At 39.1% G+C, this 20,740-nt stretch overlaps 1 protein-coding gene across 4 annotated transcripts; it reads right to left on the minus strand.

The window, feature by feature from the left end:
* Nucleotides 1-561: 561 nt before the first annotated feature.
* On the minus strand, nt 562-20,042 carry LOC148837653 (vasculin-like). 4 transcript variants are annotated; one of them, XM_088910868.1, is made up of 11 exons: nt 19,715-20,042; nt 18,165-19,046; nt 11,479-11,596; nt 11,102-11,225; nt 9,274-9,494; nt 7,900-7,966; nt 6,431-6,612; nt 4,104-4,262; nt 3,337-3,536; nt 2,775-2,877; nt 562-1,051 (listed from the first exon to the last, which is right to left on the minus strand). In XM_088910868.1, exons 3-11 carry the CDS (start codon nt 11,539-11,541, stop codon nt 899-901), a joined length of 1,272 nt encoding a protein of 423 aa, XP_088766994.1. In that variant the 5' UTR covers nt 11,542-11,596; nt 18,165-19,046; nt 19,715-20,042; the 3' UTR covers nt 562-898. The 4 variants fall into 4 exon arrangements, with proteins under 4 accessions (XP_088766994.1, XP_088766997.1, XP_088766998.1 ...); XM_088910871.1 differs by lacking the exon at nt 19,715-20,042 and adding an exon at nt 19,600-19,664; XM_088910872.1 differs by lacking the exon at nt 19,715-20,042 and having other exon boundaries at nt 18,165-18,563; nt 18,879-18,895.
* Between the last annotated feature and the right edge of the window lie 698 nt (nt 20,043-20,740).

Below are 20,740 nucleotides of genomic sequence, written 5' to 3' on the forward strand. Positions count from 1 at the left end.
AGTTTTTATTTTTGTCTCACTTTTGTTTCAGGTTTTTAAATGAAATAAACAATCGCAGTCGTGTTCAAATACCAGTTTGCAGCAACTCATTAACATTTCAAAAGGGGGTTCAGTCAATTTCAATACTTCTAAGACATTCACCTTACATACAATCATTTTAAGTCCAGTTTTATGGTCCGAAATGTTGACAGACACAGCATATGTGATTTTTACTTTTCTGTTACTTGTTCTTCCACACCTTTTCTAAATAGCTCCTAATAGACAAGGATATTTTCCATTCTTAAGTTTGGATTTGTTTATATTCCTACATTATACTACTTATAAAAGGAATTACGATGAGATATATCTCGTTCAGCCATACCTGTAAGTAACTGTCCCAAGGGAGACATAAAAAAGAAATATGCCCTCTGATTAGTTTGCCATGAAGCTCAATTTCATTGTAATACAAACCTGAAGATTTAGTTTGATGGGCATAAAAAACAAGCTTCAAGTTGCTCTGATGCCCCCAAACGCACACATCTTAACATTTGTAAGCACAAAGTTCCATAGAACAACAGACAATTTTTAAATTGCAATCATTTTATTGATTCTTTCCAAAATGGATTCTTTCACATTGCAGTTGACAAGTTTGTTTGTTTTTTTAGTGACAAAAGCAATTCCAACATGAAATCCAACCCAAAATTCTCTTTTCTCTACAGGGGCCATTTACAAAGCAAAAAAAAAAAGCAAACATTCTTTCGAGTCCCAACGATAGCCGTGTCTTCAGAAAAACGCTCCTCTAGCATCTCAGCCAGCTATTTTGCTCAAACTCAGACTGGAGTCCTTTTATTTTTCTAACTGCTGCAGCTCGCTCCAGAGCGGATTAAAGTGAAGTCGCAACTGTGGCAATCCACACCTTTCAAACTTCGTCATCCGACGTATCGCTGCTGCTCGTTTCCGTGTCGTCGTTCTCGGCGGTGGGTTGGAAAGCGTGGTTTCTCCAGGTTCCGAGAAAGTCATGGGGAAGGCCGTTTTTTAGAAAACCATTCTTCCTAAGGCCATTTTTCTGCAACTGATGATAAAGAAACAACATGAGAGGTTAGGCAACCCTGATCACCTACAGTCACAGAACAGTTTTCATACAGAGGATGGGACCAAAGCTACAAAAGACACGGCTATCTGATGGTGTCAAGACAACTGCCTGCCAACAGTTACTTGGGTATACTTCCTGAAGTAAATGAGTGATTTAATCATGTATAGCACACACAGTTGCCAGACACTGAAACACCTGGAGTCTGTTTCATTGCTATAAATCGGGGATCTACAACTATTGTTCTGGAGAGCCAAAATCCACCAGGTTTTTTAGGGCACTATATCAATGCTTAGAGATGTTAGGTAATATAGAGATCATTTAGGACTAAAATCTATAAATCGTGAGCCCTCAAGAGCCAGAGTTCTCTTATATGAACAGACTGCAGTAAACTCCCAGTTTAACCAATCAGCATGGGGAGGGAGGTTTCATCCAAAGAATGTAACTGAATGAGAAGAATGATTTTTTTATATTATGAAATTTTCTTATTTTAAGAATCGCAATCAATGTAGTCAATAAAAATATTTGTGCCTTTATCATCATAAATATACAACCTCTTTATTTAATTTCCCATAAATAAGATGCTTTAGTAAATTTTATACATACAACAACAATGCACATTATAAGCAAATTACCTACCCCAACAGGGAACTGTTTATTTTCTAACCTGTGTAGTACTTATTTTATTCCATTTCATCTTTATTGTAGGAATAGCCCGGCATTTCTGATTTTAGACAAAATCCTCTTTAGAAGATTTTGTTGGTTTAATCTATAGTCCGTTTAAGCAAAAGTTTACTGTACTAGCTTGATTCATCAGAACTTACAGAACTTAGATGTCACCAATTTTTAAAAACAGAATCTGTAATATTGGATTTTTTGGATAACTGGATTGGGACTCTGCAGGAAGGGCTGGCAAACCCTTCTATAAAACAAACATAAATATAATTATATAATTATCAACACTGTTTTCTCTATGGTTGGGTTTCCTCTATTAAACCTTTGCTATTTTTTTTACTAACTTCATTTTAAAATGTAAAAAAAGTCAGTCACAGCTACAAGAAAATGTATTCTCTAGTCCATGAAGCTACAGTACATACAAACACCATCATATATAATTTCTGTTTTATATTGCTTTTTTAGAGCATGTTATTGTTCGTGATACGCATACTGCTTCTTTGTCCTTGTGTTAGTTTCCTTGAATTGTTTTGACGGAACACAGATATCAGTATGTACTCTTGAACGCTCCCTACTTACTTCAATTGATGAGATAAAGTAGTAAACTCTATCATGCTGATACATCTTTGCTTCTCTGTATGCTACATTTGGAAATGAACTCTTAACAATAACTTATAACTACATACCAACACAGAAACATTATTACCCTGTATTTCATGAACCAGTGTCTAAATTGAGTGTTTTTTGTCTACATACACAGAGTTCATAGCAAACCTAAAAGGCACTTTGATGTTTAAGAAGTTTAATGATGTTTTTCTCACAGACTATAAGAACCGCAGGCCAGAATACTATAGGACAGATTTCTAAACTAATTTATTAAATGATTGATATGAAGTACAAAATAAACAAAGCAGAATTTATTACTCAGGGGTGTTCTAACTTCTTGGGTGACCTCCATGCCCTACACAAATTCCTCAAATGTCTGAGCCCACTAGATGAAATTCAATCAAGTTAAACGGCGCACATGTACCTGTTCGCTTATGGCTTGGAATTCCCTCATCTCATCCTCTGTGAGGGGAGCACAGGTCTCGTCATTCTCATTCTCCTCCTGCCAGCCCATCTCTTTCAGGAGCCTAGGGAATATAACCCAGCATCTCTCCTCTTCTTTGTTTTTGCTTTTCAGCTCAGAATATCGGAATACTGAGATACTAAATGTGATCATAAAGGTTACAAAACAATTCTCTCTCTAAATACCTAACTTGTGACGTACAAAGCTTCAAATTAAATCCCTGTGGATTAGCACTGATATTTCTTAAATACAAATTAAATATCAAGTTTTTTCTAAGGGGGTCCTGTTCTTTTTGTATTACACACTTCCAAATCTCTGTTTCTAAGGTTTTGAAATTGTAAAGGGAGCAACAGCAACGCTAAAGCTACCATCCAACGGGACGCAATAATAACTTGACTTTCTTTTAACAAAAAGTTAAAATTCGATGCTGCCAAAAACAGGATCAATTTATTTTAACCCGCATAAAAACACACTATTAGCCTACTTTCACGATAAGAGTGAGAGTCCCTTGCTGGCTGCGCACCTGTGCTCTGCTTCCAGCGAGCTGGACAGCACATCCGCCTGGGGAAACGCCGGGGAGCAGATGACCTGCTGGGTCATTCCTGGAGCTGTGCCGTTCCCATTCCCATTCTCCCGGCGGGCAGCAGGGTCATAGGAGTTGAGATTTTCATCCCTCTGCCGGAGGCTGTTGTTGCCGTTTTGCATATGGAGGATTTCGTTACCCTTCATTTAAAAGACATTGAGATGGCACAAAAAAAAACTGAAGGTTTCTCAGGAAGATAGCTGTAGTTAGCAGTTTGTCTCATCTGTTGCTTGTTTTCCATTTTTATACACATTTGGAATCATGGGTCATGGGCTCCTTACATGCTGGGACTCATCAAATGCAGAGTAAGAGTTGAAGTAAGGGCAGAAACCCAAAGTGCAAATAGAAATCACGAGGAAGCCCAAATATGACATGAGGGTGTAGGCCCAAGATTTGTTTTAATCTGGGTTTAAGTTAAACTTTGTCTGTGAAAAGGGCAACATTTTACATTGCAAATGTTTTTTCACAGGATTGTCCATGACCATGACATTCAACATCTGCATGTTCTTTGTTAAAATGAAGGCACTCTAAATAATACGATGAACAGTACACCTTAATATCCTTCAAGCAGTTTTTGCATTGACTGTAATCAGGTCAGTCAGTCTCAGTATCAGAACCCCTATATTTGTGAAAGAGTGATTTTCTGATAAAGTAAAAATCACTGCTGTGTTAAAATTACTTTAATTCACAGACAAGACCAGAAATACCTTGCACTGACTCCTGTCATCAAGATCTTCGACATCACCTCGGTCCTGTTTCAAAGCTTTAAGGAATTCACTCTTCTTGTCTGTTCGCACCCGGGTCAGTTTCATTAAACGAGGCTGACTCATTTTGTCCACAGGTGAAGAAGAACTGGAACGGCTGCCCTGAAGAAAAATTGTTTTCATTTAAACTGACAGCATGACTGAAGATCCTTAAGTTCAACTGAAACAGATTTTACAAAGGAAATGCGTTTTCACTCGGACTAAATATTCCACCAAACGTGAAACCTTCAGATTGTACCAAAAAGATTTTATGGAAGCTTCATCTTCTACATTCATGGAAAACAAACCACATTTCTTTTATTGAATCTTTAGAGGGGCAAGAATCCTAAAGAGAAAGATTACAACATGTAATTACAGCTTACATGTCCTTAATCATGAAACAGAATGCTGTTTTTGTGCTTCTCTCATTTTCCACTGGTTCAAAAAAAGAATTCTACCTGTAATTAGTTTAGTCGCAGCTAGTACTGTGCTCTTCCACAACTTTTCTCTTTTTATTCTTGAATTGTGCTGTTCAGACAAAATCAGATGCTTCTACTATACCAAGCAGTACACTTGCAAGGCAAGAGGAAACATCTGCAAGATTATCTTGGGAGTGTTTCTGTTCTAGAACTGAATTAAATTAGCATGTATTACCCCCATGCTTTTAGGCTTGTTTCACATTTCTCCTCTTTTTACTCACCCACATTTAGCTAACATCATAAATTATCCAATCCTACTAAAAATAACGTCCCATATTCATTAACACCCTCCAGTATTTCACAGCTTAGAAGAAAGTCCAATTTACGGCTAGTTAAAACTAAAGCAATTAAAAGAAGTAGTGGGGAAAAGTTTTGTATTTTTTTACATAACATTTTTAATCTTTCAAAAATCAAACTTTTTTGAGCTGAGGCAGGTTATGCTATTACAACTACAACACACTAAGTATCAAGCGTTGAAATCACCAGTCATCCAGGGTGGTTGAAATTATTTTGGAGGTTTACATACAGTACATTCAAAATTAATTGCTTTCTGACTCAACATGTTTTGAAATTTTGATTGTTATTTTTCATTCTTTTGTGACCCATTTTCAAGAAAACTGAACTGCTTCATTTTCTGTTATACAAACCTTTTGAATTCTTTTCTCATGACTATACAAACCAAAACCTTACACCTCAGTTAACCAATGTATTATTACAACACATTGGGTGATCTTTAGGTTGCTTCAATCCAGTCAGAAATATATTACATTTAATTGTAATTTGCAATTTGACAAGAAATGGTAGTAACTTATCAAATATAATTTAAGGAGTCTAATCCACTTTTGGCCAAAAGAAAATGTGATACATGGCAATTTCATAACTATACTACTTTCTTTCAGGTAATGAATAAAACATAAAATATTCTTTGATTGAAACTAGGGATGCACTGATATGGAATTTCTGGGCCGATAACGATAACCGATAATTAACAGCTTGCAAGTGGCCGATACAGATACCGATGACCGATAATTTTACTTTTTTGCATTTTAAAACGACTTAACGTCAGAAGTCCGTACGTTGGTCGTGAAGCTAATGTCTCTGACGATAGCTTTGATCAGGCTGGGTATGTGTGGTGACCCTACAGAGCCGGCAAGGCAACATCAGAGAATTAGCTGTGGCTTGGGAGAATATAACGGGGTTCCAAATGCTCAATTAGTTGACGGAATCCTCGATCCTCCACAATCGAAAAGGGTTGGTCATCAAGGGCCATAAACTCCATGATTCTGTCTTTGATTGCTTTAGCCTTCGGACCGTCCTTGGCAAATTTTCTGCAATTTTCAACTGCCTGTTGGATAGGCAATCGCTGCACTTGCTACTTTTTTTTGTTTTCTTGTTAATGCTAGCTACCTCATATTCTTTAAACAAGTCATTAGAATGAGAAGCTTTCAAATTACTAATTAGATTAGTGGTACTAAAACTCTTTACTTTGTTTTCTCCTTGCTGTACATTTGTTGCAAATTGCAATTCTGTTGTAAAAAAGTTCCACAACCCCGACATTTTCATTCTGCAGCAACTGTACTGTACCCAGTGTAGTGCGTCAGTGCGTGCACATAAAAAAAAATAGTTTCACAAACAAAAATAGGGCGCCACATTATCAGTTGTAATTATCGGCTGTAATTCCAATATCGGAACGATAATAATTCAATTTTTCTATTTAATCGGAGAATAATATATTGGCCTCCGATACATCGTGCACCCCCAGTTGAAACAAATCTGGTTTTAGACACAACAAGCATTTACACTGGCCAATACCTTTACAGGCAGTGCAGATGGCTTGGGCACCAGGCCCTTGTAGACAGTGAGGCCAGTGCCATTCTTGGAGGAAAGATGCTGGGCAGGACAGGTGGCAGGATATGCAGAGGACTGGTCTTCCTTTGGGATTCTCTTTATAACCATCATTTTGGAAGTTCTTGATTTGGGGTTTGGTGGGTGTTCTGTTTTGAAACAGAAAAAGACTTTTAAAAATCATTTAACTACTCATCCTCGAAATAGTCTTTCTATTGATTAGCAATAGTAAACTGTGGGCAAAAGATTATTTAAAGGTTTGTAACAATGAAATTAGGAGGCAGAAGGACAAGAATTTAAGTTTTTTCTTGTTTCTTACATAAGAAGCATGCAAAAATGCCACAACATTAAAACCACGTTGCAATATGAAAGCAGGCAATTTGGCCTGTCACGAATTCTGCTTGCTAGTGGATATTATACAATTATTACACAAACAGGAATATGTAAAAGCTCTCTTTTTAGCATTTCAATAAATTCAGTGTGGAATACACTTTTGTTTCTCCTCAGATAGAAAGGATTACTCATCCCTCTTTGCTGTGGTCACCATCAATGTTACTGACAACCTGAAACGAGCTAGAATACTCCAAAATCTAAAAAAAAAAAAAAGATCTAAAAGCTTAACTCACTAGACTAGTTAAAAAAAAAGTTGTTCTGTGATTTCAAAAAAATGTATTGTTCGGTTTACTTCTGGCTTTAGCTCCACTGGAAATTCACTTTAGATTTTACTACCCAAAGACATCAGCTTTTTCTTAGTTGAACAGTATTCATCGTTAATTCTGGATTAATCTTAGGAATTTTTCCTTTCCCAGTGGATCAGAATTCTGCTGACATTTGCTGCAACACTACGGAAGTACAGTAGCAGAGACATTGTGCAAGCAAACTTCTGGCTAAAGTGAAGAAGATACCTTCTGACAATCTTTATGACAGATGGCATGCGTGACCTGAGGTATAATCCATGGTATATGGTACAGCTGTGAACACACATCTATGACATCTTTCTCATAGAAACAGCTGATGTTCTCACCAAACCAAATTATGGTTATCGTCGGCAAAACCGTTCAGACGGTTACTGGCAAGGAAATATTTTACAGAGTTCCAGAATCGCTATGTAAGACACAGTGTGTCCTGGCAGAAGCAGCTGAGTTTCAAGCCACAAGTGCAGGCATGACAAATAGCTGGTCACTTAATTTGTTCAAAAGAACCGCAGCCACAAACAATATGAAAGTATGAAATGCATGCATGAAATTCATTTGCTGGAATTCTGTACATCAAGAATGGCAACAAAGGATCTACACGACAGAGTACTATGACAAAAGATTGAGAATATAACAAAAGATGCAAATGCAAGAGCTACATGAGTAAAAAAAAAAATCTGAACTCTAAAAACAAATCATTTTCTTGCCTTTATTGCATGTTGAGCAAACATAATGGCTTACCCCACACACCGCCGGCAACAGCTTTGTTCTGGTTGAGCTCTCTTTCGGACTCTGGATTAAGGGATGGCTGGAAGACACATGAAAATGGACTGTAGTTGGCATTAAGTGCACTTAATGGAAAGAGAAACTTAACATTTCTAGTTTCCTGGTAGTGTACCTTATTATTGCCACTCTGTACAACTCTGTCCAAAACCTATGATAGAGCAAGATATAGAATCATCTGGAAGGACAAGCAAACAAAAAAAATCCTTACTTTATGTTCCCAAGGATCTCAAAGCAATACACATACAGTATAGAAGGAGGCCATTCAGCCCATAGAGCTCACTGGTTTAAAGGCAGCAGCCTTCCATTCAGGGAATCAAACCCCATTTTCCCACATGACAAGTGAGGATACTCACTACTATAGTACTGTAACAAAGTTTACTCCAATTATACTCCAGCAGCCACTACACTGACGTTCAGGTACAGATGCATGAACGCTCCACCACTTTAAATTTAGGGAGGACACATTTTCTAAGACCGTATTTCGCCGGAACACAAAGGAATGGAATTTCTGGTTCATCCGCTGGTCCACCAAAAACCAGGTAGCTGCTGCCAGTGGTTTCATTAGAGATCTCAAAACCCAGTACTGAACAGGCCAAACCTTAAGTTAGCAATGAGGTCAGGCACACAAGGTGATGACACTACTGCTGAATGCTTTAAGAAGAAAGTAGTTCATTTTTTAAGCAACAGCTTTAAAGTGTCACACATACAAAAAGAGGTGACCTGTTGCATAAAACTAAAAATTAAACTATACAAATTAAATTATACAATGTGTCAATGTTCCATCCACACTATAAAATGCCTTATATTTTATATCAATAATATGCTAGAATAAAATGTGACTATAGCACTTATGGCTACTCACTATCTTACAGTAGACAAACCAGAGAGGTCTGAATACCTCTGTAGCATAGGCAAAATATGTCGATTTTACACAAAACAGTATCAAATATATGACTATACAGATAAGCAGAATCAGAAGACACGTATGCTTGCTCCCCACTAGACATTAATTAACCTAGACTAATAACAAATCAGCAGCAGCTTTAGATACACGCTCTGTGTGTTTTTAGTCACCAAGCTTTTGCTTTCCGAAATTAAAAAGGAAGACTGAAAAGTGGATACACGAGCTTAATGTGTACAAGTTAGGCAATCACAACCCACCCGAGAGACCATGGACTAAAGTTAGACTTGCAGGTATGAAAACAGTGAGTTGGAGCATATGGCTTTTTCACCCATGGGCCCAAAACCGCCGCCGCGAGAAAAGTGAGCCACAGGACACGTCAAACAGAAAATACAACCTTCACACCTAAATGCATTTCTGAGACTTACAAAATCTTCAGCCCCAAACTGCTTGCGCGTGTCCCCTTCGTCTCTCTTCCCATGTCCATTCTCCCCAGAGCCATTCTCGTTCAGAAGCTTGGTTTTTGCCACGTGGCAGGCGCCAGGCCTGGAGCGGGAATGACCCCCAACACGGACGCCCCCGCGAATACCCCCACTTTCGGCACCACTTCGTCCTCTCCAGCCGTTCTTTTCTTTCCTTCCGAAACCTCCTGCAGGACAGCATTCACAAACAACGCTCAACAGGCGCTCCCAAAGTGGCTTATCCAGCAGATGTCTTTCATTGTAGTGAAGAACAAAATCCCATGGCCTAGATTGCATTTCCAGATTCTCAAACCCCCAATGCGTTTTACAATCCAGTTTATATCCCACTTTTTTTTTTGTTTCTAAATGAAATTTCAGTCTTGCCCTTTATGCTGTACTGGGCTCCTTCATTTACTCTGACCTGCTGCCCACAGCAAGAAAACGCAGGATTAAAATGGTATGTGATGTGAACAAGTTAAGAGCAGGGAACTGCATAAGCCCTGTAAAGGAATTAGTACTGGTTAATTCCACTTTGAAAAGTAAAAAAAAAGATGAAAAACTATTTCAGCTCTGGGTTCTTCTTCAGGTGTGTGGTGGAAAGAGGGAAAGAGAATAAGAAAGCAAAGGCTTGGGTATGCTGAGCAAAGGAAAGAATATGAGAACAGTAGCCATAGCACCCTGCAGCTCACAACAGGAAGCCCACTGAAGCTAAGCAGAAGTGAGCTTGGTCAGTACCTGGATGGGAGACCTCCTGGGGAAAAACTAAGGTTGCTGCTGGAAGAGGTGTTAGTGGGGCCAGCAGGGAGTGCTCACCCTGCAGTCAGTGTGGGTCCTAAAGCCCCAGTATAGTGACGGGGACACTATACTGTAAAAAAGGTGCTGTTGTTTGGATGAGATGTAAAACCGAGGTCCTGACTCTCTGTGGTCATTAAAAATCCTCGGGGGTATCTTGTAACCCCGGTCAAAAATCCTGGCCAAATTTCCCATAGGCCCTTATGGCCTCCTAATAATCCCCATCTATGAATTGGTATCATCACTCTGTTCTCCTGATAGCTATATGTGGTTAATAATATTAATATCTAGTGCACGAAAGTAGTGGAGTAAAGAGATGGAAATGTAAGACAAATACAGGGAAAGTGGGGAAGGCAGAGATCTGTAACTGAATGAGGGGATTTAGAAGACAGTGGACTGGAAGCCGGGGGAAGGCGGGAACCTAGTTTAAGGATAAATTTGTCTTTCTGGATTGGGAGTCTTTGAATCTGAGTGAATCGATCCAGGGAGAAAAGCTAGCATAATCAGGGCTGGAGTGGGTAAAATGAAGAATTTTAAGCTTGATCTTTGATCTTCTCTGACAGACTTCAGAAAAGGGTCAGCCAGTCTGCTTCTTGTTTAGCCGCCGTAAATGGCAGGGCACTTTCTGCAAGAGACGCAGTAAATGAGACTGCTGGAAAAGCTCACTATTCTTTGGATGACACCCCTAATGAATAGCAATACAATCTATAGCAATAAAAAGCGCCTGGTTTTAAAGGTGGCTGTGGGTGTTTACTAGAACTGTGGACGAGAAGGTGGTGTAAATCATATGGTCAGCAGTATGAGGTGATTGGCGGATTTGGAAAAAAGTTTGGTTATTACACCTGAAGCATAAAATGTTTAGCACCAAACCCGACAGAAATAAGTTTTATCAAGACACTAAACAACACCAATGAAAGGTTCTACCGCTTGTTCAAACAAAAGTGGAGTAATTATCACATCTCGTCACAGAAGAATGCCAATCACAAATATAAACTGAACATACCTCCTCCTGGACAACCATTGGTTGATTCAAACCCATCTGAAGAATTATGTCGTCTGCGATTCACATCACTGCGGTTGTCCAGACGCACAGAAGCTTCAGGCAGCTTCTCACAGTTCAGAGAGGGCTACAGAACAATACCAATGTGTCACACTTTTTAAATTCTTGAGTATTACCATAACATTGCAAACAAGAAATATGAAAGGATTCAGTCTAACAAACTTAACATCTAAAGTCCTGAAAGTAATATACACCAAAAAGACCCAAGGGCATTCAAGATTTCTATTTCACATTAAAACACGTACTTGGTATATGCAATTTCAATAGCTGTGGGGCTTAATTTTAAACTATTTTACGTTATAGAACCATAAAAGCATTACCTTTGTTGATGATGGTGGAGTAGGAAAATTAAGCCAGGCAGGAGCAAAATCATGCTGCGCCATTTAGGTCTAGGTCTCCAGAACTGAGGATAAGGCATTAACACCTCATCGCAAGTCCCTGGGAAAGAAGAGAGAGTTACAGAGCTCAGAGCTTCTGAGAGAAAGAGAAGTGTCTGCCGTATGATGATGCATAGCAGTTGCAGTACCTTGTGAAAGAAGACTAATACCACCTGGCCTTCTAAACAGTAAGACTCCATTTAATAATAAATCTATTAAAATGTAAATATTTAATTAGAGATGGTGACTACACTACTGCATTATAGAACAGAGAAATACTGTAGGGCAAACATTTTGCTTGAAAAGCCATGACCTTTCACTTTAAAGTTGTTCAATTTAATCCTTTAAGAAGTGAAGAGAGCAGAAAAGGTGATTCAAAGGAAGAAACCAAAAGTGAAACTATCTGAATACATCTACTTCAACTTGAACATCACCTCTTCAAGAATAATCTTGTTTACTGTATCCTTATTTCTGTTTTTTTTTTGTTTCCCACAGGTTTGACATATCATATTACTATGCACTTTTCTCTCATTCATAAAAATGAATGAATGATGAATGAATATGTAGGCCGGATCTCTCCAGAAGCACAGTCCACAATTGTCGTACAATGGTGATCTGTCAATTTTCTAATCAAAAGTTCGGACTGATTCGATTTGCAGCCTACAAAATTTAGAATAGGGAAGACGTGCTCTTCTAAAAAACGCTACAGCAATTTTTGGTGTAGATGAAAAAAGACTTTTATAAAAAAACAGAGAAAAAGTAGAAAAAAATTGCCATTTAACAGGACACGAAAGACAAAGAGAAGAACTGGGTACTGTTCCTAGTCTAATTTGAGCTCTTGTATCAGGCTTTGATACTCTCTCAGCAGGTTTCTGAAACATTGGCTGCACCCAATATCACCTTATTGGGGAGTTTTGGCTTGGACTTCTATAAATAAGAGTAAGTAGTTCATCATCACTGCTGAGGCTAGATGGAAGATACCTTTGTCATTTTTTCTGCTGTGTTTGCACACCCAGTGTGCAATGAACTTCACATAATACCTTTTTAGATGACAGGAACAAAGAAAAAAAAGACTGGACCTATCATTGAAGAATTGAAGCTGAAGAATTCATTCAAAGAGAAATGTCAGAACACAGAAAACATAAGCAAAATGGAACAGTTAGCAGGGGAAAAGACAAAAAAGAATTCCCATTACCTTTACGGGAGCTTAACCGTTAAACAGTGCTTTCAACTCTTAATCAGTTGTATTTCATTCCAGCTGGAATTGTAAACCTAATACTTTGTTTTTCTGGATTTTAGTTTAAAACCTGCTGATTTGGGGTTTGTTGAACTTAAAAAAACTGAAGACTCAGACAATTCACAACTCAAATACAGAAAAAAACAGTAATATCCAAGATTCCCCCAAATAGGATTTAAAGACACTCTATCACAAATATTAAATGCTAAAAGAGCCAAGGTGCACTTTTTCATATAATTACTTTGCACCAGAGTGTAAAAAAATACAGAAATCTAATTTAAGGTAAAAGGAAATATCATATCAAACCAGCTTAGCTTTAAACTACTTATTAGATCACTGCAAGTCACTTCTGGAAAAAAACTGTCAATTACTTTTCCTACATTCATCTAAAATTGGTTTGGCTGATGCAATCTAGTGCAATAAGCAAGCATCACTTTTAATAATAAACTCTCAGGATCTGAAATTATGTACCTCTAGAGTTAAGCTATGTCTCTTTTTCTTATGGCTTGTGAATAGAGGGAAACCTCTGAATGTTTAAAAAGATCATCAATTACTTATGCCTGTATTTCTCAAACTTGTGACCAGTTGCCTGTCTTCTTCAGTCTTAGGGGACCACTTGGAGTTGGAAAATCACCAAATTAACAGACGGCGAAATTAAAAAGGCCACTGGCCTAAGCGGCTCTCATGCAGTACTGGGAAATTTCTTTGAATTACATGACACACCAACCTGTGCTTTTGCAACAAGGTAAATGCGACTGAGCACCCTACTACAGACTTGCACTATATGTCGAGCAGACAAAATAATTACTGGCATGTACCTGCATAGTAACACATTCCTGAATGAAAGATGGACGGACTGACCTAAATCAGTATTCTATATATTTTCTAGTTACTGCATGCATTGAACATCAGCTGCTAAAGCAACACCTATCAAACAACAACACAAAACAGTTCTCAATATCATAGTACTACCCAAACTTTTACTTTACCTTAACCAAAGCAGATTAACAAGGTACTGAAGGAAAATCCAAAACAGATCATACTTAAATATACCCAAATAACAACAAACAGTGAAGAGACAGATTCACAAATCATTTGGCCAAAACTTCACTTTAACAGGCCAGCTGGACAGACTCAAATCACGTTTCTACGGACTCATTCTGTGCCACACGCTGAATACAAGCCAGAAAAAAACAGCATTACGTGTTAACATCTGACAATACTGTATATAACAAGCACAGTCATATAAATTAGCAAATAGGGCAAAAAAATAAGAAATACTGGCCCTGTATAAAAAAGGAGTCTTATAAAAGCAGGAGAGGATTCTTCCGTTCACATTTTACTTAGAAGCAGAGAATAACATAAGCGTACTATGAGTGGCGAGTAAGAGTTCACTCGACTCACATTCATTAAATATAAAAACAGCTCTTTTCTCCTCATTTCTACTCTTTGCTCCTCATAGCAAGAGACAGCCTAGTCATTAAGAAACGGTATCTTATAATGCATGATATTATCCATCCATCCATCTATTTTCTAACCACTCTAAATCCAATCCAGGGTCGAGGAGGAGCTGGAGCCTATGCTGCCAAGCAATGGGCACAAGCCAGCAGCGTACACTCTGGATGGGACACCTGCCCATCACAGGGCACACACAGACAGGCACACACTCAAACCAAGACCGATTTTCCCAGAAGCCTATTAACCTACTAGTATGTGTTTGGACTGTGAGAGGAAACCGGAGCTCCCAGAGGAATCCCACGTGGAGTCAGGGAGAACATACAAACCCAGGGCCCCAGCACTGTGAAGCGGCAGTGCTAACCACTGTGCCACCCTGCTGTCTCCCGTATGATATTATACATCACTTAATATCATAAAAAATGACCAAATGAGAAGAGGCCTTTCCTCCCATGTAGCTTGTTTTGTAAACCTCATTTTTAAGTGTAAAAAAAAAAGTCTTATGTTTAAGGGTAACCTTTCTAGATGCTTAACCTTGTTCTGAGCAATGGAGTTAGAAAACTACCGCAGAGCACATGGACAATTTCATGATGTTTGTACTTGCATATTAACAGGGCCAGTCTCCACTTAAACCTGCTGCTAACTGCCTATGCATAAACCTGAAAAATGAAACATTGAAATGTCCAGCATGTCCTCGATATCCGTGGGTTTTCATATTTCCCAGTTTGATTCCATGCTCACATTTCCAAGTGCATTTTGAAAGGTTTTACAAATCTGGAAATCAGACTATCCCAACATCTCTGGCGACACATCCCGCAAAAGGGCAGGAGTAAAATTAAATGCCTGAGCTCTCCCCAAACCCTGGAACAACAGCACTGCAGTAGCCTATCTGCTCTCTAGCATCATTACGTTAGATTACAGGAGTATGATTAAGTATCTTTAACAGCTGAGCAGAAATGAAAGTGCATTCACTGAATATCATAATAAATGAAGCAGCTGCACTATTATAAAAAAAAGTGTATAGTACAGCATGGAACCTCTACTACCACTGTCGTGCCATGTAAATAAAAAACACAACCCTAAATAATAAATGCATTTAATAGATCCAATTCGATCTCTATTAAAACTGAAATCCCATAACTGAATGTTCACAAATGATAATTGAAAGAAAAGAAGAAACCTGTAAGAAAAGGGTTTTGCTGCTTAAGCATGCTACCTAGACAAACAGAAGTAATACAGTGGTGTCACTCACAACACATCCCAACGTCAGCATGGGCCAACTGGTAAGGAACTGAGTTAGGGTATCCATCCCTTCGCCAATACCACTTCAAAACTATCCATCCATTTTTTTTAACTGCTTAATCCATTATAGGTTCACAGGGGAGCCGGAGCCTGTCCCGGCTAGCAATGGACACAAGACAATATACGTCCTGGACAGGGCGCCAGTCCATCACAGGGCAGACACAGACACAAAATTACACTTTCAATTACACTCACGCCAGGGCCAATGTTCCCAAAAGAATTAACCTACACTGTACCAATGTCTGAAGTGTGGGAGGAAACCGGAGCACCCGGTGGAAACCCATGCAAACACAGAAAGAACATACAAATTCCACACAGACAGCACCCCTGGCCTGGAATTTAACCCAGGGCCCCAGTGCAGCAAGACAGCAATCATATCCACTGCAGCACCGAGATGCCCCCACCTGAAACATTGGTGCACAAAAACGAACAATTACTCGAATACTATTAGTACTTCAGAAAACTACTGTCTATAAGTAACATAAATGTTAGAGGGACCAGATTCCAAATACAGGGTTTAATCTCTGTATGACACTGCACAACAACAGCCCAAATAACCACCTGCATTCTAACAGTACCAATAAGACAAAGCAAGCTCCAGTCCTCCAAGGCAATTTAAAGCAAATGAGTATCACCTTTAGAGAGGGAAGAGTACAGTTGAATGTACCTCTTTATAGAGCTGGTAGAAAGCAGAAAAAAGAATTCAGTGTAGACCAACACTATTTAGCAAATTCTTCCTACATTAACAGAATGTCTTTAAGTAATTTGCAAATAAGACTGATCAGTAACATTGTAACTTTAAAATACTATTTTAATCATAATGCCCATTACGTTGAGAGAAGTTTCATGAAAGCACCAGAAGATGTTCTGGAGATTCAGCAGTCTTAGCAATCATTAAACTGCTTCTTATTAAAAATCTCTGTCAACAGTCACAGAGCAGTCTTTCTTTTGTGTGTGATTAATCCGGTTTCAAAAGGAATTCTTCACACCGATGTGCTGCATGGATATAAAATATGCCACTCAGACTTTACAACCAGAAACGAAAGCAGAGATGTGTGACATTAATGCTGTGTCATCCCCCTGTTTGAACCATCTCTTTAGTGATTTTTAATTCCCTAGAGCACAAAACATAAATATACTGATAAATATTCTATTTAACAATTCAAAATCTAGGATTGCACTTCCAAGCACATATTGTTTTTGAACAAAAATAAAATCAGATATATTTATATATTCTTTAACATCGGTCCAAACACCAAGTAATAAACTAGTCTATATGAAAACACTCAACAAACATCTGGACACCTTATCCATCCACATATCTGAACAAGTGTTAGACCTCTTAAACTGCTTTGTGCTCAATTCTAAGTACCGGGGATCCCAATGTGTTACCTTACACTTACACTAAAAAGAATTCTCCTTCAATGTCTTACTATAAACTACTGAGACTTCCATGTACTGTACATGCTTCTCTTTTAAATTAACTAATTCACAGTTCTTAAAATGTTCAACACTTGTTTTACACAACACTCAATTTCAATCAACAGACTGCACACTGTGCTGGACCGCTTCACAGGATTTCTTAGAGAACGCTACAGGCCTAGAGACCATAAAATTGACAACTATCACAATTTATTTTACAGTAGCTATTCATATGATGCAATAGTACTACCTTGCCAGTAAATGTTCAGATGCACAAAGAAAACCTGCTATTAAGCATGGTTTATCCAAGAACATGTGCCCTAGTCCTACAACCATTAGAATTCAAAACTGTGACGAACACCACAAGCCCGATAACAAGAAATTAAAAAGCTAAAAGTAAGCAAACCTTTCTTTAGTGAAAATCCCTGGGATCTCAGGCTCTCCAATGTCATGCAATCTTTAACCACCCTGAAGATAAGTTTTTAAAAATCTTAATACTTCAGTTTACAGCATGCATGATCAAACACCTGTTTTTTTTTATTTTCCCAAACCAGAGCCAGACACCAATGGGCACCAATACAAAACAAGCGGTGACAACAGGGTTACGGTCTGAAAACACAGAAAGAAGTGAAAGTGCACATAAGATCTGTCCGCCCACAGATTTCCTTTCACAGAGTACCATCTTTTGGCTGTACTCTCAAACACTGCAACCCTATGATGCCAGAAGAAAAACATCGCAGCTTTACAGTCGAAATCATGTGGCTTTCTGCGGACAAAAACTGAGATGACGTAAAAATGATGTCTGCAAAAAAAAGATTTTCCCAGGATACCGCTGTTATGTCCAATCACTAAAAAGTGATACTGAAATTTTCTGTTATTTCTTCTCTATCGTTGTTCAGTTATTACTACCAACAATCAACGAACACAATAAAATACCGACCATGACAGAAGGCACTATTACTTCCCCTATGAAAATAAAGTAGGTCTATACCACTCACATATATACTTTTTTAATATCAATTACTGGCAATAAGGTAATAGCTAGGTTTGCTTAATATCTTTTCCATTCATAGACCGACAACATAAGTAAAATGAATATCCGCATGTGCTATAATTGAATACACAAGTATATTCCGACTTTTAAAGCTTGCGATCCATTAAGGGTAAAATCCTTAAAAAACAAAGCCGAAGCGTTCAGTAAGATGTTACTAACCAAATGTTGAGGACTGTACAAAAAGGCGTCTCTTGTCGTCAGACTTCCCAAAAGCTCCACGTTTCTTCCTTTTGTCTTTAGCAATGAAAAAAAAATACCAACAATGTAATAATCCCGGTGTTCTGCCTACAGATTTCTCATGCAGATCGGGTCCTTTACAATATGTACACGTAATCCTCAATCAACTTGCCATCTTCTTTTGAATAATCCCAAATCCCAGAATGGAAGAGACGTTTTAAGGATGTCAACGTTAAGCGAATTAACGTTTACTGTGCCCGATACATCAGTGTGTGTATGACACTTTTCAGGAAAAAAAAGAAGGGGCTGAGGCTCAGGATCAGGCGTCCCCTGCAAAAGTTATCAAAACAGGAGACTATCTTGACACCATTCTCGCACTACCTACAAAAACAAAGAGAAAATAAAAAAATCACATCACAAAAAATGAGACGACGGCTGCTACTCTCAATTGCCCTCATCTATAAACGTGCAGCATAACCCGCCGGTAGAAGAATCTCGAAGTGTTTTTAATCGGTCATGATTTAAAGCCGATTCCGGGCAATTCAAGCCAAAAAATCTGGAAAATTTTTCTGTCCAACTCAGTAAAGTGCAACTACTGACTCATATTCTTCAAACGCCAGTCTCACAAAACCTCTTGGACCAAGGGCTCTCTCGTCAAGTCTGAGTGTAAATGTCACGATATTTAAAGATACGGACTTCCTATTTCATCTCGGGATTCTCAGGGCCAGCAGTCCGTCCTTCGGCATATTTGGCACACACAAAAGCCGAGAAATGGGCCATTCGTCGTCAGGTTTGGACTCCAAATAAACAGCAGCTTCTGACAGTATATTATTAATGCAGATCAACGGGCAAACAGCTCCTCGTCTGCAAGAGAAAGAATACGAAAAAGGTTAGTGGATCTCCAACACGCGAAGACTACACAATAATAGTTATAAAACATATCACCAACTATCCAAAATGTTGCTCCGTTTTTATTTTCAGCGAAGCATCCGATTCGTTGTTTTTTTTTTAATGACATACGAAAAGGTGACAGTAAAAAAAAGAAAGCGATGAGCAAAGCGCCCGACAGTCCAGCCGGAGTCCCCAATCCTGGTCCTGGAGGGGTCGGTTCTTCCGCGGGTTTTCAAGCTCTCTTAAAGCAGCAGCACCCGGAGAAGAGAGAGAAGATATTAGAAGGGCGCAGTTAAGACGGTACCCATCTGATTTGGCTCGTTCAGAGGGGAGCTGGAGTGAAAACCCGCACATACGCACCCACCGGCCCTCCGGGAGCAGGTTTGGAAACCCCCCTGTCCAGACAAGGCAGCTCCAGGACCGCGGATCGCCGCAGCGGCGCGGGTGACGACCGTCACACTGTGCATCGCATGTTACATAATGGAAAAATAAAACACCAGCGTGGGACAACTGCGCACACAACTACCATAAGAAAATAACACTTGATTTCTGTTTGCAGTCGTCTTTAAACGGGCTTGCAAATCGATCATCACCGCCGCTATTTTTACAGCTCGTTGAGAACTTCTTTACAGTCCGCTTACCTGTGGCAAACCTATTCCACTAGTTTTCTCCCGATGGCCCTGCAAATACTTAACACTGGTACCACTTCTTAACACTGTCCAATTACAAGACACACTCATTAGCCAAAATTCAGCCTCTTCCTTTTTTACAATTTCCTATCCACTTTCTCAATTTGTGAGCAATACCAGGCGAGCAAGAAAGTTCCCCATTGTCAAGCGTTATCCTTGGCGTTCCCAAGCACCATTGCGGACGACGGATTTGCTTAATACGATCTTTTTTCTTCTTTTTATTTTTAATTTTTGCCGCTTTTGCCCCTCTCCTTCCCAAAATGGCGTCGCTATCCGCAATGCTTCGCGAGAATCTCGCAGGCGCCCGTGAATTGCTCGACCCCTCGGCTGTCAGTGTCAGGAGCCGGAGCTGTCTTTCATCCCTGCCTGCACGGCCACAGTTAGTGGTTTTCTCTTATTTTTCTTGCTCCAAAGTGAGACGGATGCTTTATGTATACAATTATAGTGGTATGTATAATTTATTCATTTACATACGTATTCATGTACATACATGACTTTCATCTATTTATATATCATTTAATACACTTATGCTTCGTATAGGTGCGATCCTGCTGATTTATACTGTAGTGAGCAGTATTACCAAACAACAAAGAAAAACGCAACCTATTTTCACACAGCAGTGGTAAAATGTGTTGCTACAGAAATTACCTGTAGTTAGAGAACTAACCGTTTCTTTTTCCTAGGATCATGAATTGATTTACTTTGCTATTCCATGTCAGAAATGCAACCTCCTAACAGGAGAGGAAGGAATTGTTGAAAGCTGTTAACGTTTAAAGCGGCATGTCGCTCGCACTCTGCCAGGGGAGAGACAGGAGAACCTGAGCTTTTTCAGTGCCGGAGGAGTATGAGGACGTCACGGCAGGCTGAACAATGACCTAACGGAGGAACGCCTTCTGCCCGTGTGTGTTACGTCATTGGAAAGGTAAGGGGGTTTCCTGCAGTGAGCTGTAATTCGCTAGAAGGGTGAACCTCTTGATG

The sequence above is a fragment of the Atractosteus spatula genome, chromosome 3, assembly GCF_055471065.1.
Source record: "Atractosteus spatula isolate fAtrSpa1 chromosome 3, fAtrSpa1.hap1, whole genome shotgun sequence".
Lineage (NCBI taxonomy): Eukaryota > Metazoa > Chordata > Actinopteri > Semionotiformes > Lepisosteidae > Atractosteus > Atractosteus spatula.